The sequence below is a fragment of the Amphiura filiformis genome, chromosome 15 (assembly GCF_039555335.1).
Source record: "Amphiura filiformis chromosome 15, Afil_fr2py, whole genome shotgun sequence".
In the NCBI taxonomy this organism is placed as follows: domain Eukaryota; kingdom Metazoa; phylum Echinodermata; class Ophiuroidea; order Amphilepidida; family Amphiuridae; genus Amphiura; species Amphiura filiformis.
The window spans coordinates 23261030-23286240 of NC_092642.1; the positions used below are offsets into that span (position 1 = coordinate 23261030).

Here is a 25211-nt window from a genome sequence, read left to right on the forward strand (position 1 = left end):
TATACTCCCAAAGTGTCAGGGATCATTTTCCCCGACTTACAGCCTAATTGGAGCAACTTCAAAATTGACCTGACCTTTGACCTCACTTGACCTTTGTGGTTTTATACTCCCAAAGTGTCAGGGATCATTTTCCCCGACTTACAGCCTCATTGGAGCAACTTCAAATTTGACCTGACCTTTGACCTCGCATGACCTTTGTGGTTTTATACTCCCCAAGTGTCAGGGATCATTTTCCCGACTTACAGCCTAATTGGAGCAGCTTCAAATTTGACCTGACCTTTGACCTCACTTGACCTTTGTGGTTTTATACTCCCCACGTGTCAGGGATCATTTCCCCCGACTTACAGCCCAATTGGAGCAACTTTAAATTTGACCTGACCTTTGACCTCACATGACCTTTGTGGTTTTATACTCCCAACGTGTCAGGGATCATTTTCCCCGACTTACAGCCTAATTGGAGCAACTTCAAATTTGACCTGACCTTTGACCTCACTTGACCTTTGTGGTTTTATACTCCCTAAGTGTCAGGGATCATTTTCCCCGAGTTACAGCCCAATCGGAGCAACTTGTAATTTGACCTGACCTTTCACCTCACATGACCTTTGCGGTTTCATACTCCCCAAGTGTCAGGGATCATTTTCCCCGAGTTACAGCCCAATCGGAGCAACTTTAAATTTGACCTGACCTTTGACCTCACATGACCTTTGTGGTTTAATGCGGTCATATTTCAACATTTTACTTACCCCTCACCCCTTATTCACCATTATTAAGCGTCATCTGTAGAAACTATATAGTGGGATTATTGATTTTCATAAATGCATCATGGGAAGGCGTGATGCAGTTTTAGCCAAGATATCACCCCCCCCCACACACACACACACACACACACACACCACACACACCCACACCCTATAGCCATCAGTGGAAATGATGTAGCTGTTTATATCTAGCATACAGGCATCACATCACAAGTTACACTCAAGATATGTAACAAAATTGGCATCTGAACATACCTCAGTTTGTTTTCAGGTGTGAATCGCCCACTTGGGGTTTCATACACCCCAACTGGGCTGTTCCAGTTGAAATTCATACAACCTCTCCGGAAGACATTATCTTAATCTCCCACACAGGGCGTGTGAATTTCGAATGGGCCTACCTCAATGGGTGACTCCATTTGTAATATTCACTCCCTGTGTAGACGATTCCAGTCATGTCTTGCATGAAGGGTGTATGGATTGCAGTTGGAATAGCCACAATTTACACGCTTTTGATGTATGGATTGCAGCTGCAATAGCCAGGCAGCGACTGGTATGATAGAGCCGGCAACTTGTGAAACCGCCCGGCCGTATGACATTTTCCACACGGTTGACGATGGAAATATACTGAATTTAGAGAATGCACGGCACTCACCACCTGGCAATAGACGAATCCAGACAAAGTTTTACACGCTTGTGAAGCACAGACAGCAGAACCATTGCTTGTTTATCAAAACACTAGACTAGATGTCTCCATGTTTTGCCCCTAATTATAATGGGGGGTGCGGCACATATGAGGCAAAAATGACCATTTTTGACCCCTGTGACCCCCTGGATGACCTCCGATATTAAAACATTTTAAGACTTTTGTAGCCACTTACCCAATACGGCTTGGCTATGCGTTTGGGCCACATCCGATCACGGATGTAGCACTAGTAGTCAATTGTGAGAAAGAAAGAAAGAAAGAAAGAAAGAAAGAAACTAGAGCAACTGTGCCCTTTGCAAGGGCACGAGGTAAGTTAGGCGTATGACTGTGATGACATCACACAGCAATACTGTGCAACGTTAAATTTGACCCGACCTTTGTCTTCGGTTGACCTTTTCGGTTTCATATTCTGAGCAACGTTAAATTTGACCTCGGATGACCTTTTCGGTTTTACACTCCCCAAGTGTTAGGGATCATTTGCCGCAAGTTGCAGCCTGATCGAGCAACTTTAAATTTGACCTGACCTTTGAACTTGGATGACCTTTCCAGTTTCATACTTCTCAAGTGTCAGGGATTATTTTCCCCAATTGCAGCCCAATCAGAGCAACTTTAAATTTTACCTGACCTTTGACCTCGGATGACCTTTTGCGGTTTAATACTTCCCAAGTGTCAGGGATCATTTCCCCGACTTACAGCCCAATTGGACCAACTTCAAATTTGACCTGACCTTTGACCTCACATGACCTTTGCGGTTTCATACTCCTCAAGTGTCAGGGATCATTTTCCCCAATTGCAGCCCAATCAGCAACTTTAAATTTGACCTGACCTTTGACCTCGAATGACCTTTGCGGTTTAATACTTCCCAGGATCATTTCCCCCACTTACAGCCCAATTGGAGCAACTTCAAATTTGCCCTGACCTTTGACCTCACATGACCGTTGTGGTTTTATACTCCCCAAGTGTCAGGGATCATTTCCCCGACTTACAGCCCAATTGGAGCAACTTTAAATTTGACCTGACCTTTGACCTCACATGACCTTTGTGGTTTTATACTCCCCAAGTGTCAGGGATCATTTTCCCCGACTTACAGCCTAATTGGAGCAACTTCAAATTTGACCTGACCTTTGACCTCACATGACCTTTGTGGTTTTATACTCCCCAAGTGTCAGGGATCATTTTCCCCGACTTACAGCTCAATTGGAGCAACTTTAAATTTGACCTGACCTTTGACCTCACATGACCTTTGTGGTTTTATACTCCTAAAGTGTCGGGGATCATTTTCCCTGACTTACAGCCTAATTGGAGCAACTTCAAATTTGACCTGACCTTTGACCTCACTTGACCTTTGTGGTTTTATACTCCCCAAGTGTCAGGGATCATTTTCCCCAAGTTACAGCCCAATCGGAGCAACTTGTAATTTGACCTGACCTTTGACCTCACATGACCTTTGCAGTTTAATGCGGTCATATTTCAACATTTTACTTACCCCCCCCCATTATTTACCATTATTGCATCATCTGTAGAAACTATAAAGTGGGATTATTGATTTTCATAAATGCATCATGGGAAGGCATGATGCAGTTTTAGCCAAGATATCACCCCCCCCCACACACACACCCCCCACACCCACCCCACCCAGTTCCGATACATTTCTTCAAGAAAGAAGAAAAGTACGTGTGTGCAGTACCAGTGCAGCACAAAAGCTTTTATAGTACTAATACCACTGCATCACTAACCTCACAATATTCAGATCAAATCTGATTGAATGAAGTCATTTCCCACAATAGCCTATTTCACAACCACATGTAATAGCTTCTAATACCATTGCCATCTCTACATGTACATGTACAAACAACTGCAATCACACCTATTTAAAGACATGACTATCTCAAGCAATGCATAATACTGTTGTAGCTGTTTATATCTAGCATACAGGCATCACATCACAAGTTACACTCAAGATATGTAACAAAATTGGCATCTGAACATACCTCAGTTTGTTTCGTGTGAATCGCCCACTTGCGGTTTCACACACCCCAACTGGGCTGTTCCAGTTGAAATTCATACAACCTCTCCGGAAGACATTATCTTAATCTCCCACACAGGGCGTGTGAATTTCAAATGGGCCTACCTCAATGGGTGACTCCGTTTGTAATATTCACTCCCTGTGTGGACGATTCCAGTCCTGTCTTGCATGAAGGGTGTATGGATTGCAGTTGGAATAGCCAAAATTTACATGTTTTGATGTATGGATTGCAGCTGCAATAGCCAGGCGGCGACTGGTATGATAGAGCCGGCAACTTGTGAAACCGCCCGGCCGTATGACATTTTCCACACGGTTGACGATGGAAATTTACTGAATTTAGAGAATGCACGGCATTCACCACCTAGCACTAGACCAATTGAGACGAAAATTTACACGTTTTGAAGCACAGACAGCAGAACCATTGCCTGTGGTTATCTCTTGTTTATCAAAACACTAGACTAGATGTCTCCATGTTTTGCCCCTAATTATAATGGGGGTGCGGCACATATGAGGCAAAACTGACCATTTCGGACCCCTGTGACCCCCTGGATGACCTCCGATATTAAAACATTTTAAGACTTTTGTAGCCACCTACCCAATACGGCTTGGGTATGCATTTCGTCGAAATCCGATCACGGATGTAGCACAAGTAGTAAATTGTGAGAAAGAAAGAAAGAAAGAAACAGCAAGAAAAAAATAAGTTAGGCTGCACGCCTAACTTAACAAACAACAAGAAAAAAAAATAAGTTAGGCTGCACGCCTAACTTAACTAGAGTAACTGTGCCCTTTGCAAGGGCACGAGGTAAGATAGGCGGATGACTGACGATCTGATCATGATCAAGCAGCAACACTGTGCTGGATAGTATTAATTTTAATAAGATTGTTTCATTAATTGCCGTTTTAATAAACCTTAATCGTGGAAAGCTGGCATTTTTGAAAATTGACCTTTGACCTCTGTATGACCCCCTTAATGACCTTAAAAATGAATTTTAAAATATTTAAAACATGTTAAGAATGTCATGAGGATCATTGCATTTAAATTTCAGCTCAATTGAAGCATTTTGAAAACTTGACCCTTGACCCCTTTATTGCCCCTTAATGACCTTAAATGAATTCAAAAATATTTTCAACATGTTTAGAATGTCATAAGGATCATTGCATTCAAATTTCAGCTCAATTGGAGCATTTTGGAACACTTGACCTTTGACCCCTTTATGACCCCTTAATGACCTCAAATGAATTTTAAAATGTTTTTAAAATGTTAAGAATGTCATAAGGATCATTGCATTGAAATTTCAGCTCAATTGGAGCATTTTTTTAAACTTGACCTTTGACCCCTTTATGACCCCTTAATGATCTTAAATGAATTTTAAAATATTTGAAACCTGTTTAGAATGTCATAAGGATCATTGCATTTAAATTTCAGCTCAATCGGAGCATTTTCGGTTAAAATGACCTTTATTGACCCCTGTGACCCCTTGGATGACCTCTGACGTCAAACAACCCATGACTTTTGTAGCCAGCTACCCAATACTGCTTGTGACCGAGTTTGGTCGAAATCCGATCAAGGATGTGGAAGTAGTAGCAAATTGTGAGAAGAAGAAGAAAGAAAGAAAGAAAGAAAGAAGAAAGAAATGGCAAGAAAGAAATAAGTTAGGCTGCACGCCTAACTTAAGAAAAAAATAAGTTAGGCTGCACGCCTAACTTAAGAAGAAGAAACTAGAGCAACTGTGCCCTTTGCAAGGGCACGAGGTAAGTTAGGCGGATAACTGTGACGACCTGATCAAGCAGCAATACTGTGCTGGATAGGATTAATTTTAATAAGATTGTTTCATTAATTGCCTTTTTAATATACCTTGATCGTGGAAAGCTGGTTTTTGAAAACTTGACCTTTGACCCCTTTATGACCCCTTAATGTCCTTAAATGAATTTTAAAATATTTTTAAAATGGTTGGAATGTCATAAGGATCATTGCATTTAAATTTCAGCTCAATTGGAGCATTTTGAAAAACTTGACCTTTGACCCCTTTATGACCCCTTAATGAGCTTAAATGAATTTTAAAATCTTTTTAAAATGTTTGGAATGTCATAAGGATCATTGCATTTAAATTTCAGCTCAATTGGAGCATTTTGAAAAACTTGACCTTCGACCCTTTATGACCTTAAATAAATTTTAAAATATTTTAAACATGTTTAGAATGTCACAAGGATCATTGCATTTAAATTTCAGCTCAATTGGAGCATTTTCGGTTAAAATGACCTTTTTTGACCCCAGTGACCCCTAGATGACCTTTGACGTTAAACAACCCATAACTTTTGTAGCCAGCTACCCAATACTGCTTGTGACTGAGTTTAGTCGAAATCCGATCAAGGATGTGGCAGAAGAAGCAAATTGTGAGAAGAAAGAGGAAGAAAGAAACGGCAAGAAAGAAATAAGTTAGGCTGCCCGCCTAACTTAACTAGAGCAACTGTGCCCTTTGCAAGGGCACGAGGTAAGTTAGGCGGATGACTGTGATGATCTGATCAAGCAGCAACACTCAGTGCTGTGTTGGATAGTATTAATTTTAATAAGATTGTTTCATTAATTGCCGTTTTTTAAACCTTAATCGTGGAAAGCTGGCATTTTGAAAACTTGACCTGTGACCTCTGTATGGCCCCTTAATGACCTGAAATGAATTTTAAAATATTTAAAACATGTTAAGAATGTCATAAGGATCATTGCATTCAAATTTCAGCTCAATTGAAGCATTTTGAAAACTTGACCTTTGACCCCTTTATTGCCCCTTAATGACCTTAAATGAATTTTGAAATATTTTCAACATGTTGAAAATGTCATAAGGATCATTGCATTCAAATTTCAGCTCAATTGGAACATTTTGGAACAATTGACCTTTGACCCCTTTATGACCCCTTAATGACCTAAAATGAATTTTAAAATGTTTTAAAAATGTTTAGAATGTCATAAGGATCATTGCATTGAAATTTCAGCTCAATTGGAACATTTTTAAAAACTTGACCTTTGACCCCTTTATTACCCCTTAATGACCTTAAATGAATTTCAAAATATTTTTTTAATGTTTCAAATATCATAAGGATCATTGCATTTAAATTTAAGCTCAATTGGAGCATTTTGAAAAACTTGACCTTTGACCCCTTTATGGGCCCCTTAATGACCTTAAATAAATTTTTAAAATATTTTAAACATGTTTAGAATGTCATAAGGATCATTGCATTTAAATTTCAGCTCAATCAGAGCATTTTCGATTAAAATGACCTTTTTTGACCCCTGTGACCCCTTGGATGACCTCTGACGTTAAACAACCCATGATGTTTGTAGCCAGCTACCCAATACTGCTTGTGACCGAGTTTGGTCGAAATCCGATCCAGGATGTGGAAGTAGTAGCAAATTGTGAGAAGAAGAAGAAAGAAAGAAAGAAAGAAGAAAGAAATGGCAAGAAAGAAATAAGTTAGGCTGCACGCCTAACTTAAAGAGGAAAGAAATGGCAAGAAAGAAATAAGTTAGGCTGCCCGCCTAACTTAAATAAGTAACATCAAAAATCATAATTCCTTCCGGGCATTAACATTGTTTATTCCCGGCTCTCGACCAACTGCACACGCTGTTATATAGTGAGTATGACGTCACTGATGATAGATCGCTTCATTGCATTGGTTGTTTTGCCAGGATTTGGCTGTTCCATCTCGCGCCCTCTGACATGAACAGGATGCTTACTGTTGCACTCAATGGGGGAAAATCACAACATGCCATAAAATAAATACCTCTTGATGAAGCAATTCTAAAAGTTTTATTTTTATGAGGGAAATCAACTTTCAAAAAGAAAACCCAAATTGGTACTTTCTATGCTGAAAAAATCAATTGGAAATAAAAGGCCCTGTACAAACCAATAGGGATTTCGTGAGGGTGTCCCCTTTGACAGACATGAGAAACGGCTAAGTGCAATAGATGGAACAACCATGACCAAAGAATCCCCTGGTATATAACAACCTGCCTTATTTCCTGATAATTTATCGCCAGGTATGATTATACTTTACACTTTCCAAAAATATCTAGCAATAACTTCTAACAATTTCTTTGTTGGCAACAAAACTGCAGTTCAATTTACAATAGCATCAAGGCTTGCTGAGGATGAGAGACAAACTTTGAGTAATATATGCTCCTCGGTTTCTTGTTTCACTTTCAGTTTTGATTGATCTCTATCCAATTTGCCATTATATTATTTGTATTACGAAACAATTCGGTAGGCCCTTCAAGTGATATTTCACAGCATATTCATTTCATGTTATTTGATGTTCACATTCAATTTTGCATTTTCTTGTTTAGGCACAAAATTGTACAAATCCAGCCCATTGTCTGGACCAATCAAGGCCAACGATGAAGAGTGTGCATTCTGCGAGTTCATCATGTCAGAATTGAAAGATTTGATCACCAAGAATTCTACAGAGGTAGGTATACTCTAATCAGAGCCCGCCAACGCTTGTTGTTGTTTCCCCAAATGGATGATTATGGAAGTTTTGTTTCATGACTGTCATGCAATAGATATTACTTACTGGGCTAACATTTATAGTCTACTATTGTTGAGTCGTCAGTGAAGACGCTGCATATTTTATTGAGCTTATGGGGCGCATCTGCTCAAAGTGCTGGAGTACATATCGTCGTCTGCTACACATCCTATTGTATCTCAAAAGCATACCGCGGAATGTGGCCAGGTTGCCTGTGGGGGTTTGCATGAGCGAACTAAAAAATAGTGCAAATAGCACGAGCATACACAAAAGAAACTTTGCCCGTATGATGAGCGATACTCCTAGGTCTGAACGCTATACCAGCATCAGCTGAATTCAAGTATACTTAGAGGGCACAGGCATGGAACATTCCAATCTATGTGTTTATTAATCTATGCTCAAAAGGCTGCCTGGTGTGATTTTATTATTATTCAGAGATGCCAGACTTCAGGAAATTTCCTGATTTCAGGAAATTTTGCTCAGATGTTTATGTGCGAAAGTATACACAAACATAAATTTTCAGGAAATTTTCAACCATTTCAGGAAATTTTGTCATCATTCACTGGCATCTCTGATTATTGTATGTCTAATTATCATGACATACACTGTAAAAATACTTCATTATATTAATTTTGAGGTATTATCAATATATTATTACGATCCCATGTCCATTGGTAAAAGAAAGAAGCATGCTAAAATATAACATAACAATAATGAAATACAACAATGATATTAAAGATCGTGCCCTTGTATAATTGTCCATACAAGAATTTGATAATACAGCATTTCTATATGTTCATGCTGCCTGTGAACATTAAACAAACATGAAGTTGTTTATCAAGTTTTCAGAATCGTAACAAAATATTTAAATTTGGATTGTTTTGGAACTCTTACAGTAGGAATTCCAATTGAATGAACATGGCTTTCTACAGCTGTACTTGATCCAACCGTGATTATATATCGCGTATTTCAAAGTACAACGCAAACGCACAACCATGGATACAATACTAACCAATCACAAGCGTGTTGGCATGGTTGGATTCACTTCTGCATTACTCATGCACAGTCGCACATGCTGGCATACGTTGCGAAGTGTATGCAAAAAACGTCACGCTATGTCAGGCTGTGTTCATTCAATTGAAATTCCCACTGTAGGTGGCCTGGAAAACATCTTGCCAAAACAAAAATTTAATTTCTGATCAATTGAAAGATTTCAAATCACAATGAAATGTCACTGTTCATTGTCTTCCTTCCTTTCAGGAAAACTTTAAAGTCACTGTAAGTCTCAGTATCCAGCTTGTTATCTATTTTTTATAACACTTTGCTGGCATTTGCTCAAACAAACTTTTGTTTATTTGTTTGTTTGTTTTACCTAGGTTGGTCCATTAGGGACACATGCTTGGGTCCATGGAAAATCCATGGTCCAGTCCTGTGAAAAATGCACTTGTTTAGACTAGTTTAGCACATAAAAAGCTAGAAAATATAGCAAGAAATAGATAGAAGCAGAAAACGGCACTCCTAAGGCCCCCCAAAAAGGTTTGTCTCAAAGTGGTTTGAGCGGTTTGAAAACAAATGCGAAATGCAATTTTTTTTTTTTTTTAATCCCGATTTGGTATTTTTATGGTATTTTGAGAAAAAATCTGATTTATTGAATTTTTCTCGAAAAAACTATTAAAAAATTTGTTTTTGAAATAAAAAAATGTCTGCATTTCTTTTTCTTCAAATTGCGCGATTTTACAAACGCGCGCGCAAGCTTTGAGACAAACTTTTTTTTTGCCTAATAATCAATAACAATTTTTTTTAGCCCTTTGATCGAGAAAGAAGAAACTGGAAATGCTTATGCTGCTTTTATCAAATGAATATAAAATTCACGCTTTTCATTCATCAGACATTATTTTCAAAATGTTCTCTATTATTTTTTGACTTTTTAATTTATTATTTTTAATCTGCCTTTGAAGTCATAGAAATTTTTATGATGGTCTGGAAATTATGGCAACCATTACATGTTTACCTTCATTGCAGATAATTCACTTTGCCAATTTGCAGTCATTTCCTATTGTAGTACACTGGCAATTCAAGCCTGTATCATAGTTTGTCACCTTTTGAACTTTTGGCCAATCTTCTGCAAATTTCATGACCCAATACGATAAAAGTTTTTGGAATCTTGTTTGCATTGTAGGACTGAGCTCTGACCAATTCCGCAAACCGATTCATCTGGTTCTGTCATTTGCAATGTAACAGTGTTAGCTGTATGTGCTGTTGTGTACAAGTGCAGTGCACTATATACAGTATGCCATAATATTTTTTTTGAGAAGAAATAGTACATTTATGTCAATAGTTCACTTTAGTGTTATATAGCTGGAAAAACATCAACATTTTTATCATAAAGCAGTAAGCTTATACTAACTAGTCAATAGTGATTAATGTCATGAGGTTCATGGGTAAGATTACAGAGTTTGCCTGTATGATTTTGTCGGTGCGGGCCCACAATGCAATTTGTGTGGACTCAGGGTTACCACAAAACTATGGTTTGTTTTTCATGATTTGGGAAATACACAGAGGATACTAAAGAGAAATATGGGATCTATGATACAATACCAAAATCTCATCAATGATGAGGTAAGTTGGGGGGGATGAGATGTTCCAGTCATCTTTTGCGATGTCAAAATTCCATTTATTTTTAGCCCATTTTCAGGTGCCTTTGTCCAAGTGTACGCGCTTTTTCATGAATGTGTAATTTCATGCCTGATTAGTTGGGGGATGAGGCTGCCGATCTAGTAACACCTCTTTAATATAAGCATGAAAGATTTTCTGGAAACTTTATTGGAAATGTGCCCTTCTCATTCTATTCTCATCTGATTACCTGCAGAAATCAATAAAGCAGGTGAGCCTTGTAGTTTCTGCGTGTTTCCCCATCTTGTAACTGTGGTAATCATTGCTTTGTTAACACTTATTTTTCTGATAGGAGGAGATCAAGACGGCATTAGATGATGTGTGCAGCATCCTACCCAGTAAATTCAAGACATCTTGTTTGCTTTTCGTAAGCGACTATGCTGATGCAATATGCCAACTGATTGCGAGTGGGATCGATCCTACACAGATCTGTACATCACTTGGTTTCTGTTCAAACACTATTACAAGTAAGTTTGTACAGATTTCATTCATCGTTAAGAAGAGAATTCATTCAGGCAGATTTCCGCTAAGGTGGTATGGTGCACGATTGTCACAGAACTTGCCAGAACAAATCCTTAAAGTGAACACTGCATTCAGGTGTAAAAGTTGTGTTAGGAATATTGTAATATGTTCGTGGAGAAAGGTTGTTAATGTACAGGTTTACTAACTATTTAATATAATTTGGTGGTAAAAATTAGAAAGCAAAACTTCTAAAGAAGAGACAGGTGGTAAAAATGAATTGAAACTTTGCAAGTATAGATATTTTGAGTGTGTATATTGAAATTGAAATCAAATTGAATCTAAGCAGTTGTTGCAATTAATAATTTGAGTTAATGAGCAGCTATTTTCATGATTATTTCAACAGTATACATGTTATGGTTAATGAATAGCACAGAACCAGAAAGTAACATAAACAGATAAAACAATTTTGACTTGCAGGAGAATTTCCCTTTTTAGTTAATTTCTGATGTATATATTATGTTGTTCTTTTCCCTTTCAGCGACAGATGATGAATGTGACCTTTGTCAGATCCTGGTCAAATTTGTCGATGATTACATCCGTAGCAACGCAACAGAAGAGGAAATTGTGAAGGGATTGTTAGACATCTGCACTATCCTTCCTGATAATATCAAGTCAGAAGTAAGCACAATTATACCATCAGAAATGGGCTATTCCATATTCAAAATCCACACTATTAGATTTAGCTATAGTCTGCCACAGAGGGAGTATCAATTTTGAATAGAATAGACAATTGGGTAACTTCCATTTGTAATACTCACTCCAGTTGTGGAAGATACAGGGTTTCTAAATGATTACCTCTGACCAATTACATTTGAAAAGCATACTCCCCATGTAGAAAATATTTCCAAAATCTTCCACAGGGGTAGTGTGGATTTCAACTGGAATAGCCCAATGGTACAAACCTGAGGATCAAGAATGCCTCTAGTTTTGTAAAGGGAGGGCGGAAGGAGGAGGGTTTAAAATGCTGATTACATTACTCATAAAAAACCTCAATGCAATTTCCACTTTCATTGCATATAGGGAGAGGACAAATTATTGTGTTAGTGCAATAACGTCAAGCATTTTTGTGCTATATTTCTGTGGCGTAGCAACGTGGGGGAATTGATCAATTCAGCATCGATTCTGCGCCCCCTCCTAGCGATGAAAGTCACAATTTTTGCACGCATTTCAGCAAAAAGCAAAAAGATCAATTTAAAACCAATATTCAACTTCATTATAACCAAAAATTAATGAGTGATAGGCCCTATTTGTGCAAAATTCAAGAAATTCTGGAGTGGCGCCATTATGTATCCTTAGCCCTGGGCACCGCAACCATGAACTACGCCACTGCAAATTTGTTACGGTTATAAGGTTTGTAGTTTGTTCCTTAACGCATAGAGGTAACTTTTCTGTCAATATATATAAGTATATCTTAAATAAATCTTCATTTTTTGATCAGAGCTGGTCTCCACTATACTGAGAGCAGGTCTCTTATTTTATCCTTGAGAAAGAAAAGTTTTGTCTTTTGACGTCGGGTTTTTAACTTTGTTTATATGTCTTATGTTACTCCCCCATTGGATGTTGTGTCATATTTTCCCTGTTTTTAAATATATATAAGAGCTGACATTTTTTTGTTGACATTTGAAATGAATTTCACAAAACAGATACTCTATAAAGTCTGAAAAAGAGATGGATTGATGACACATATAAATCAGTTGTGTGGGAGGGAAAGCTGATGGAAGTTCTTGTTGGCATGGCATGATATAAAATAATGGCAAGGTGCATCTGCTCCTTAGTGATGGGTGGTTCGATTGTAACACATGGTGACCGTGTTTCCTGAAAAAGAGATGGATGACACAAAAATTTATAAATCAGTTACGTAGGAGGGGAAGCTGATGGAAGTTCTTGTTGGCATGACATGATGTTGTAAAATAATGGCCAGGTGCATCTACTCCTTAGTGATGGGTGCTAGCACATGGTGTTTTCTATCTCACATTGAGGCCCATCACCCAAACACTCTTATTCCAAAGTTTGGAATCAAGATGCAAAAATAGGTTGTGAGAAGGAAAGTATGAACTTTGTTTTATATCAAAATCTCAATTTAGATGAGGTATGAGATGAGGTTGTCAATGTCAAAACCATTGAATCATGTCATAACCATGTATTTCTCACTTGCATTTTCTTTGCAGTGTACAGATATCGTAAACCAGTATGGTACAGTGATTCCAGGGTTGATTGCTGAATTATTGAGTCCACTCAAAGTATGCGAGGTAAGTGTCTTACTAGTCAACATATTGATATATAACAGTATTAAATGTCTCTTGCATCGCTGGATTCTTGTGAAGATGATTTGCAACAGGGTGATTTAAAAAAAGTCTTATATGGCATATATGAGATGAGATCAAGCAAAATCATTCGGAACTCATAAATATTGATTTTGAGATATAGCCAAACAAAGGAAATATTTCCTTTTGTTTTCTCTTGTTTTTGAAACTCTTTAATTGCTCGTATCTTTTGAACTGATTGTTCAATTTCAATGGGGTTTTCTGCAAAATGCAGCTTTGTAAATGCTTTTTGCTATCCTATAAGAAACTGAAAATTTAATATTTCCGAGTTCCTACTGATTTTGCTTGATCGCATCACATATTAGTTTTTAATGAAACTGCTAACCTGGGCCATTTGTATTTCCTGGTAAAGTAGGTCTGAACAGATGAATTGCTGCCCTTCTCATCTTAGGGGTGTGTAAGATTAGTATTTTGGAACACAGTTGCTTGTTACAATACGTTTAATAGCTAGCTTTTTCTTGGCAGATATGGTAGTAAATCAGAAATATGCCTAAGTCATACTGGAATGAGTTCCATTAGATGGCCAACTATTCTACCATTTCAATGTCTGCCAAACCATGTCAATTTAACACTTGATTTGGTCCTGGTGCACAAACATGTAAATATCATGGTCAATTTTGGTTATCCTTATGTAAAAGAGCAGAGAATTAGCCTAGAACAGAAATTGTCTATTGAAGGAGTACAGCTTTACTTTGTAAGCTGCTTTTTAATTCCTAAATGGAGTCTTTACACTAGTCTAACTCATAATTTTTAAACACTTGAGAATGTTCCTGCAATCTTATTGGTTCTTACCTGTGTGATATGACACAATATCACACAGGTCAGCGTGTGTGAATCGACATGATAATCAGAGGCACACTGCAACAACGGGACTGATCGATTTTAAGCCCTAGGTAATTCCTTGTAAAATGTAGAACTTAATTTGATTAAAATTTGTAATACTTATGATATTTTTGTTTGAATTGAAGTGTTTAAGAATGAGAATAAAGGTATTTTTTTTAGCTGCTATCGTGCATCTATCGTCTCATACAACACGGGTGACATCATTATTTTTGGCGTAAAACAACTCGGCTCCACTTCGTTGTTTTACTTAAAATAATGATGTTGCCCGTGTTATATGAGACGATAGATACTCTCCAGCGGCTAAAAACAATACCTTTATTCTCTAAATATCTTACACCAAATTTCCTGTAGGCGATCACATACATGTAGGGGTATTATTTAGGTAACTATGAACATAATTGAATATCTTTTCATTAATATCAGGCTATCAGCATTTGTAAGCAAACCAAGCTAGACCTATGCAGTAAAGGACCAAGTGAATGGTGTGCTTCAATGGACAGTGCAAAGATGTGTAACGTAAGTAGCATGAAAAAAAGTAAAATTCAAAATATTATATCATTTTCTCAAATTGACAAAGGAGTGAAGATCATGTTGGGAAGTTATGCCTCATTATGGCCCTATCTAGATGTCAAGTTAGCTCGTTCGACTATGGTGCAAGAGTTTGCAGCATCAAACCCTGGTGATGTACGCTCTTGTTTTAAAAATTGGGTTAGTTTAAAATTCATCTGGACAAGGAACTTGCTCTTAATTGTCTCACGGTAACCCGTAAAAAACTCGAGGAGCTGATCCTGGTTGTGAAAGTCAATTGTGGAATGTCTAGGGTGTGCATTCTTGAATCAGCAAAGTCCCTGAATTGTTGTTAAATGGTTATGGAATGATATGGGGCCATAGTGGTCAGCAAAAACCTGTAAAGTGTGCTGAGGCTTGTGGATCAGCGTCTAGGCTAGTGGAGCATAACACACTATAAATCACTTCACTTTGAAAAAGAAAGATGTAATAGTGGTATTTGCAGCTCTTGCCATTTGTAGGTAAGAAAAGAAGCAATTAGTAATGGAAATTCCTTTTTTTTGTTTGAGGAAATAGGGACTTTCAAGTTCAACTTTTTCTTGTTTCAACTCAAATTTGGTATACATTGAGTCCGCCCAAGTTCGTTTGTGACGTAGGTGCTGGGTGAAGTGTTAAATTTAATTGCAAAGAGGATACATGCACACATATAAGGGCGGTTTATTGACACGCTTGCAACGCAACCGCAAAAAGGCATTGATGTCACTACACAACATTTAGGTGAACCAAGGAATAGTAATGTAGATGAATATTTTGCTAGTTCCAATATAAAAACATGCACGCTACTAACCTAATCCCGCAGAGTGGATACAAGGGCGGTGTGTTGGCATGCTTGCCAGCTGCTGTGAAGCCTTTATCACCAATAATGCAGGATACTATATTCAAACTAATCATTATGTTTATTTTTTTTGCAGGCTGTTGTCCACTGTCAACGCCATGTCTGGAATTAAAAAGTCTTCACCAATCACAAGGAGGCTCTGATTACCCTGATCGTCCAGACAACCTGTCAACTCTTCCCATATGTGCATTTTGCTATGTTATTGATGATGTTACTTTTTTGTACTTATTAGAAGAGAAAGAGAGAGTATAAATAAGAACACATATTTTGATTAAGGAAAGATGTTATTATGTAGGTAAAAGGATGGCATTTGTTTATTAATCTTGCATTCTCAAAAAAAGCAATTTTTTTGTTATGATATCACCCGATTCTATGTTATTTTTGTTAAAAAATGGCAAAAAGGTATTTTCTGCTATGATATAAAACATGATTATGTGTTGTGTTTGTCACAAAATTATTTCAAAAAGGAGTCTGAAATGACCAAAAAAATATTGTTTAAACTGTAAAGATGTCATTGCCACAATTCTTCCAAGTAAGTACAGTACTGTAAAAGGGCAAATTTTTGTTGAACATAAATGTTCACGCTTTTCGTACTTGACACAGCTACTGCGTAAATAAAAGTTCAAAATCGTCATAGCACGAAAGTTGATGCTTTTACAGCGGCTGTAAACAAATAAGAAAATTGATACTGTCCATTTAACTTGGTTTTGGAAAGGTAAAATGCAGTATTTGAAATTAAATAAATCAGGTACTGCATTGCCATATATTTTGAATTGGTCTATTGGCAAAGTAAATGGCAGTATCTGGCAGTAATTACCAAAGCAGGTATTGTATTTTTACTTGGGAGAAAATAATGAGCTATTCCAGTTAAAATCCATACACCCCCTGTGGAAGACATGACCTTAATCTCCCATACAGGGGGTGTAGATGCAAAATGGAGTCACCCATTCAGGTAACCACATATGAAATCTACACCCCCTTTGTGGAAGATTAAGGTCATCTTCCATGGGGGTGTAATGGATTTCAACTAGAATATCCCATTTGGTGGACATGTAAACTGTGATTGTACCAATTATGACTTGGTACTAAATCGCTATAAATTTTTGTATCTCCATTCCACCAATTTTTTCCTGTACTGTAATTTATGTTTTCTTGCAATGTCTATGTTAAAACTTTGTTTAAATATGTGAAAAGGAAAAGTTGTTAAAATGATTTATAATTTATTGAATAAGAAAGTTGCAATACGTCTGTATGTTTTATATGAAGTGTAATATTTTGTATAATTCGTTAATCAAATTTACTTACTTTAAAGTACTTTATGACGTAATGAATGTATGCTAATAACGAATCATGTTATGATAGAATGTAAATTGGGGTGAACTCCGCTATTCCGATGGTTTGCTATTCCAAACAGACAATTTAGCAGAGAAATATTCAGAATAGCCGACCTGATATCACTTTTGGAGTAGTGAACTCTCAGTTATTGGACATTGTGTGGTCCGAATAACAGACCTGCGGAATAATGGATCTTCATAATGTAATCTCAGAAATATGCTCATATATATTCATAGGATCCAAGCTCAACAGGGATCTCCTCTCCTAACCAGCATTTATAGTATTAGTACACTATGTACACTAACAGTTAAGTGCAAATTGCTGTACAAATTACACTGCATCCATTGTAAAATTCTGATAGATTTCGACATTGTCAATGTTTTAACACTGCAAATTACACTACCCTCAATGAGGTGATTTTGAACATGCAACAATGAGTATGTGCATTATGATCATATTCGTCAGGGAAGTGGTTACATAACACCTTAGTTACTGGATCATGCACCTTTTGGAATTGGTAGTACATGCCATAGACTTTGTGTTGCGATCATTTCGATCGTGGTGCAGAACTCAAAAGCATGATCCAGCTGACATAGTGATAATCGAATTACACGTAACACTTCGCTGGCGAATTGCAAAGAGAGTGTAAATTGCTTTAATTGCTTGGCAGATTTCTGGAATTGGGTCCATGTGAGTGATTTTTATATTGATGTATGCAATTCATTAATGGATAATGACTATCCATGTCATGTAGTTTGCAACTTGTGCACCTGTTCAGTCCAAATTCTATTAGCTTTTTTGAAGAATGGCATACACAATAGGAGGCCAGTATTCAATATGGGTAAAACCCGCCAAATACAAAATCCTATTGTGTCCATCATACCTCTAAAAGGCATTGATTTCACAATTAGTTACAAAGTATCTAAAGTCTCTGAAACTGTTTGGACTTACTTATGATGGGTTACAGGAATTAAGATGCCTTGTAATTGTAGGTGAAATCCAGCCTAAATTGTAGATTTATTTGCTTCATTGCATGTATATGTTGTACGCTAACATGTACTTCTGAAGTAGGCAAATTTTGGGATACTTTGAGAAGCGAATGTTTAGCTAAAAGTACAATACAAATTGGAAAGAAATATGTATTAGTTTTAACTGAAAATGTATTAAAAAGACTGCTAAAAATGCTTTTTTAAGTAGGAAAGTTACATGGATTTAAAAAAAGTTAATGATCCCAAAAGCTCTGAATATACTATTTTTCTTGTGCATTTTATTTCTCAAGATGTTTTTATTACTCAGAAATCAAATGCTCTAAGAATATTTAATGTCTGTGTTTTTAAGAGAGAACTAATTTTTTTTGATAGCTTTGTTCATATAAAATGTAAATAATCAGTGCACATTTACATGTATAGGTATTGTTGCACTGGAGTTGATGCCAATGATAAGCATAATTATCTATGCAGTCCAACCCAAGCTTAAGATGACGAAACTTGACAAATGTGGCTTTCTTTTATTGATAATAATGAAGTCCGCATTGGATTTCTTGATGTGTAAGTGTTCAGTTGGGCTGGGATCAGTCATCAAATTTAAATAAAACAACACATACTCTAGACATTCTAAAATAAAAATGCATTAGCAAGTCAAAACATTGTTTGAACCATCCACTTTTTTTTAAATTCTGAATGGTTGTAAATCAAATTTTGACACAATTTGTAATAAAATTTAAAAATAAACTACCTCATTTTTGTTTTGTCTTTTAATTTAAGTGTAATAATGAATGTTGAATGGGCTGTTCACACTACTCTGTGTTTTGGAAATATCTTCTACAGTATGTTTTGAGTATGTTTTCAAATGTATGTAATCACTTTGAAACCCATACCCCCCCCTGTATTATGGCTTTACCTGGATCTTTCACAACTGGAGCGAGTTTTTCAAATGGAAGTTTTGGAAAAATTGTGTTCCTAGCGGCAAGTTTGCGTAAAAGTTGGCAACCAGCTTATTTTTGTTAATTTGGGTTTGCTGAACTTGAATCTGTTGTCTGCCAAGCAATATTTTGAGGCATTGTCCTCTAAAAAGCCCGTATAAAATAAAGACCCCCTAACTTACTGAAAATATACTCGTATTGTACGGCGCAATCAAAAAAAATGTCGCGCTACGAAGCGCACTGCACAGCATACTGAACAACGTGAATAAAATAATGATTTAATAAATGATTAAATAAATAATTAAATAAATAAATAAATAATAGGCCTAATAATAATAATAATAATAAATAAATAATAGGCCTAAATAAATAATAGGTCTAAATAAATAAATTAATAATTTAATAAATAATTAAAAAATAATAAAATAAAATAGCTAAATAAATGATTTAATTTTTTTAAATTCATTTAATATAATAATAAATTGCTAAATAAATTAATTAATAATTTAATAAAAGATTTGATAAATACATCTAATAAATAAAGAAGTAATGAAATAAATATATAATTTTAATAAATTCATAAATAAATAAATAAGTATTTTAATAAATAAATAAACGATTTAATAAATATTTTAATCAATAGGCCTACATTTAATAAATATAATTTATTTAATTAATATTTTAAATAAATAAATAAATAAACTAAGTAAATGTGTTAATAAATAATTTAATAAATAAATATATGAACATGGCATTTATTCCGTAGACATATGAAACAATAATGACCATTTTCAATAACTAGCGCTTTCCAATTTAAACGGAATAAATAGCATGATTAGGCCTACACATGATTGTCCTATGAACATTATAGCATTTATTCCGTAGATATTATCATCATGAAATAATGACCAATATTTAAAAAAATATATATAATAATTCTCATATGCTTAGTCCTTTCCAATTTAGACGGAATAAATAGCATGATTTAATACATGGAAATTATGTTTGTCAAAAGTATGGCATTTATTCCGTAGACTTTATTAGAAATTAATTATTTTCATAATTACTTGTAGGTTTATCCCTTTCCAATTAAAACGGAATAAATAGCATGATTACACATGTTTGCCATATGAACATAATAGCATTTATTCCGTAGATATATCAGGAAATAATAATGAGCATAATTGTTTATAAAAAATATATATATAGGCCTATATATAATTATTGCAGGCTTAGCCCTTTCCAATTCAAACGGAATAAATGGCATGATTATATAAAAAATTATATTTGTCCTATAAGTAGGCCTATAGCATTTATTCCGTAAAATTTATAGGGACATAATTATCATAATTAGGCCTACTTCTAAGCTCAGACCTTTCAATTTCAAACGGAATAAATAGCACGATTACACATTTTTAATCTTAGGAACATAGCATTTATTCCGTATTCCATAGGACCGTAATAATTAATTATGAAATAACATTTGATTTCTTGTAGGCTTGCCCACTTCCAATTTAAATAAGTCCGTCAGAACAAATAAGTCCCCCTGGCACAAACACGCCCGCCTGAAACATCCGTAACCACTTCTTGCTTAACCTTAATCCCCCAAAACTATCCTAGCCCCTCTTTTGCTGGAAAATATATCCCCAAAAGAAATCCCTTTCTCGTCCCTCCGGGACACGGTATTAATATAAACTTGTTTGCTATTGTATTATTTTTATTATGGTCAGACGCTATATATTAGTCCCTTAATAAGCCCGTATTGGTACTTTTTACGTGTTGAAACTCCATAGGACAGGCCTATTAAGGGACTAATATAAAGCTTGACGATAGCCAACACACTTATATTAGTCCCTTAATAAGCCCGTATTGGTGATTTTAACGTGTTGAAGCCCCATAGGACGGGCCTATTAAGGGACTAATATAAATCTTGACGATATCCAACACACTTATATTAGTCCCTTAATAAGCCCGTATTGGTGATTTTTACGTGTTGAAGCTCCATAGGACGGGGCTATTAAGGGAATAATGTAAAAGCTTGACGATATCCAACACACTTATATTAGTCCCTTAATAAGCCCCTATTGGTGCTTTTTACGTGTCGAAGCTCCATAGGACGGGCCTATTAAGGGACTAATATATAGCGTCCGACCAAAATAAAAATAGCAAACAAGCTTAAATTAACACCCGCCCGGAGGGGTGAGAAAAGGGATTTCTTTGAAATTTATGACCAGCAAAAAAGAGGGGCTAGGATAGTTTTGGGGAAGAAGGTTAAGAAAGAAGTGGTACGATCTATTTGTTTTAGACGGACCTATTTGTTCCAGGGGGGCTTGTTTATACACTGTATACAGACGAGAAAATCGCAAACTTTTGTGTGGCGAACGTAGGCTCGACATGCTTGAACAGCACTCATCAACAGCATGTGTGTACTCGCACTGCACTGCTTGTCATGCCTGTGCAAAACACGTACACAACATACACGACATAGACCGTACATGTAGAGCTCAATTCACAGCATTGCACTCTTGAACGTTGGCTCGGGTATGCTTGAAGTTGTACTACACAGCCATGACAGCTCTGCACTCAACAGCATGTGTGTACGTGCACTCATTGCTTGAGCTGTGCAGAAACACATTTTCACCGTAACACGTACCGGTATATTAGACATGCATGCATGGTATAGGTAGAGTTGCTGAATGTTCTTGTACTCAACAACAAGCTGCGTGTTTGTACCATACATGCAATACCCCTTCGTGTTGATGCAGTGGACCGCCCCGATGCATGAGTGTATTGCAAATTACTCGGATATTTTATTGAAGTCCATGAGTCCACAAGCATCATATGCCTAAGCATATAACAGTAAGTGGCCTATTTAATGTGATCTTCATATTTGTGTTTGTTTCAACGGAATAAATAGCATTTTAATATTATCATTAGGGCATAAATTAGACAAGGCCTAGTGGCCTAGTATAATGATCATTTAGGCTATTTATTTATACAAATGCAATTTATTCCGTGTAAATTAAGAGTAGGCCTTTTGATCATTATTATTTGTGTTTTCCAACGGAATAAATAGAATGTTATTAACATTTAATGACAAATACTATTTATTCCGTCTATATTTAAGCCCAATAAAAGTTTAAGAACCAATTGTGGCCATTAGAATATTAAAACGAAAGAAATAGTTATCATTATAAAAAGAAGGCTTAGGGCCCTACCATTTATTCCGTCTTAGGCCCATTCATTATTTTTGTTTAACGGAATTTAGGCTTATTTCGAACACTGCATATAGGTCTAGACCTAGGCCTACGGTTTCATAATTTGATTTTACTTATATTTTATAACTAGGCCTGCTTTTATTTATAGGTCTAGACCTATTTCTTTTTTTACTTTTGTTTATTGTCAAATAAAATAAAAATTAATTAAAATAAATTAAAATAAAATAAAAAATAAAATTTCATAGGCCTATTCATACGGCATCCATTCAACCGTTCAAATTTTCACGTCATCACGTCCAGCACCCTCTGCATGAACTCGCGTACTTTTTTTCAGTAAGCTAGGGAGTGTCGCCATTTTACGGGCCTATTAAGGGACAATGCCTATTTTGAGACTGTGACCCTCTAAAGACCCCATAGTATCGTATAGGGGTAAAATTAATTTTATTCCAATAACACTTTCAAACATGTTAATTATGCATCTGGTCCTACGGATCCCAGAAATATGCTTGTGCGTGTGCTGGGGCACAAAAGGTCACAGGTTGATTTGCTTGTTGTGTATGGGTCAAAAGTCAAATTTGCTCCAATTTTCGTAAAAGTTGAGGCAAATTATTCGCCTAGCGTAGAGGTTTCAGAAAAAGAATAGTTTGCACTATCTGCGATGTCTAGTTAGCTAGAGTAAAAAATTATGTAGAATTCCATAGGACTCAATGAAATTTGTATTATTTTATTTATCTATCTTTTTAATTTTTCACCCCTGTAAAACATGCAAATTGAACTTTGTCCTGATGAGCCTCATAACTTGGTAACTATACTGCGCCAATAAAGTATCCTTACACTTTTAAAACTGAACCTTCGTCTATTCAATTGCTTGTAACTTTACTTCTTGAGGTCACATCGCATTCAATGTGGTGTCATAATGTGTAGGATTAGATAGTGCATCTATTAAAAAAACAAATTTACCCCAATATTGTTCAGTGTTGAAATTGTGATTATTTTTCCAAGTGTAAGGATACTTTATTGGTGCAGTATATGTGTCTTATGCGCAAATATGTTACATTTTTGTGATACTTAGACCCAGACAAATAATTCAAAATGTTTTTTAGTGAATTTGGAGCACGTGTAATTTTTGTAGGGGGTTTGTGGTCTTTTTTTAGGGTCACTGTGTTCCAATATAGCTTGGAAGACAAAATATTTTAATTCAGCATACCTGAATTAACCAAAATAATTTGGTTGCCAGCTTTTACACAAACTTGCCGCTTGGTGCTTAAATATTATTTCCTAAATAGAACCAGTTTAATAGGTTCAAGGGGCCTTCACATAAGTGGATTTTCACTCCCATGTTGGTACCCTGTTTAAATACGATTCTAATGAGCAAAGTTTGAGCAAACTAAGCAATGCCATATATTACTGGTGCTCCACCCAATACCCTCAACTACCCCTGTGCTGGTCACTGAAAACCTTAATATATATGATTTTGGTCAAATTTTAATTTCAGTTATTCTTGCCAAATATTATCAGTAACAACTGTCAGGAAACTATAGGTCATTTAAAACCAATAAGCAAAAATGACAGAAAACTCACTATCTTTAGCTGCTAATGTGTGGTGGTCTAAATTCCAATTTTCTTCGCTTTAGCTCACTTGAATGAACTATTCCAGTTTACATCCATACACCCCTTATGCCAGACATGACCTTTATCTTCCACATACAAGGAGTGTGAATTTTAAATGGGGTTACCTGAGTTGAAATCTACACCCTGTGTGGGAGATTATGGTCATTCCAACTGAATAGGGGCAGTTTAAAGTAACATTATCGGCATCATGCAAAAATCACTGCGATATTATTAACCCCCGAGCACTACCTGCCGATCTATCATTGCCTCTGATTAGTCAATTACATGATATCTTCATTTTAATCACCAATCAGAGTAGAGCTTTGCAAATAATTCACCCCATTTTTTTTTTTTTTTTTTTTTATTCTAACAATGTTGCTGATTGGTCCAATTGATAATGAAAACTTCTTTTTGGCCAATCGGCAGGTAGGTCTCATTGGGTTAATGCAAGACATTTGATGGAAGACACTAACAACTTAATATAACATATTGGAATGATTTATTAACACAAATGGTAAAACAAAAAATATATGATTCTTGATCAAGATTTTATAACACTACATGTATCATCAATTTAAATATCCCTGATTGTTTCAATCGAATGATTTATTAACACAAATGGTAAAACAAAATGATTCTTGATTAAGATTAATTATATAGCACTTTCATCAATTAAAATATTCCTAATTTTTGTTTCTATCATACTATCCATGATTTTATAACACTACATGTATCATCAATTTAAATATCCCCGATTGTTTCAATCAAATGATTTATTAACACAAATGGTAAAACAATGATTCTTGATCAAGATTAATTATATAGCACTTTCATCAATTAAAATATTCCTAATTTGCTTCTATCATACTATCCATGATTTTATAACACTACATGTATCATCAATTTAAATATCCCTGATTGTTTCAATCAAATGATTTATTAACACAAATGGTAAAACAAAATGATTCTTGATTAAGATTAATTATATAGCACTTTCATCAATTAAAATATCCCTGATTTGTTTCTATCATAGTATCTATGATTTTGATGCATTTCTGATTAAAATATTAATGTTTTTGAATAGAAGATAAATGAATACAAGTGAACCTAAAAGGAATTTTCACAAATTAGTTTTAAAGTCTACTAGATAAAAAGCTGCATACATATAGAATTTATTATGTAAAAACTTAAAATGTATAAAACGCTTACTACAATCGTATTATAAATTAGATTTATGTATTTTAAAGGAACATTCAGAGTTCTGCCGAGAGCTACTTAAAGTCGCTTGATATTTTTAGAGATATTGAGAAAATATAAATTATGCTTGTTTTTGACATTACTCCCCTATTGGATTTGC

The 25211-nt window shown here is 35.7% G+C and overlaps 1 protein-coding gene across 6 annotated transcripts in view; it reads left to right on the forward strand.

The window, feature by feature from the left end:
• The window catches only part of LOC140171404 (uncharacterized), a 112113-nt gene extending 93276 nt beyond the window's left edge, over positions 1 to 18837 (forward strand). For 5 of the 6 annotated variants that reach the window (XM_072194655.1, XM_072194654.1, XM_072194658.1 and 2 more), the window contains 7 exons: positions 7827 to 7948; positions 9266 to 9283; positions 10971 to 11145; positions 11679 to 11818; positions 13369 to 13449; positions 14791 to 14883; positions 15846 to 18837. In XM_072194655.1, coding sequence (XP_072050756.1) covers positions 7827 to 7948; positions 9266 to 9283; positions 10971 to 11145; positions 11679 to 11818; positions 13369 to 13449; positions 14791 to 14883; positions 15846 to 15881 — 665 coding nt within the window. In that variant the 3' untranslated portion in view covers positions 15882 to 18837. The remainder of the gene's footprint in view (positions 1 to 7826; positions 7949 to 9265; positions 9284 to 10970; positions 11146 to 11678; positions 11819 to 13368; positions 13450 to 14790; positions 14884 to 15845) is intronic. The other variant, XM_072194656.1, reaches the window with a different exon arrangement.
• The last annotated feature ends 6374 nt before the right edge of the window (positions 18838 to 25211 follow it).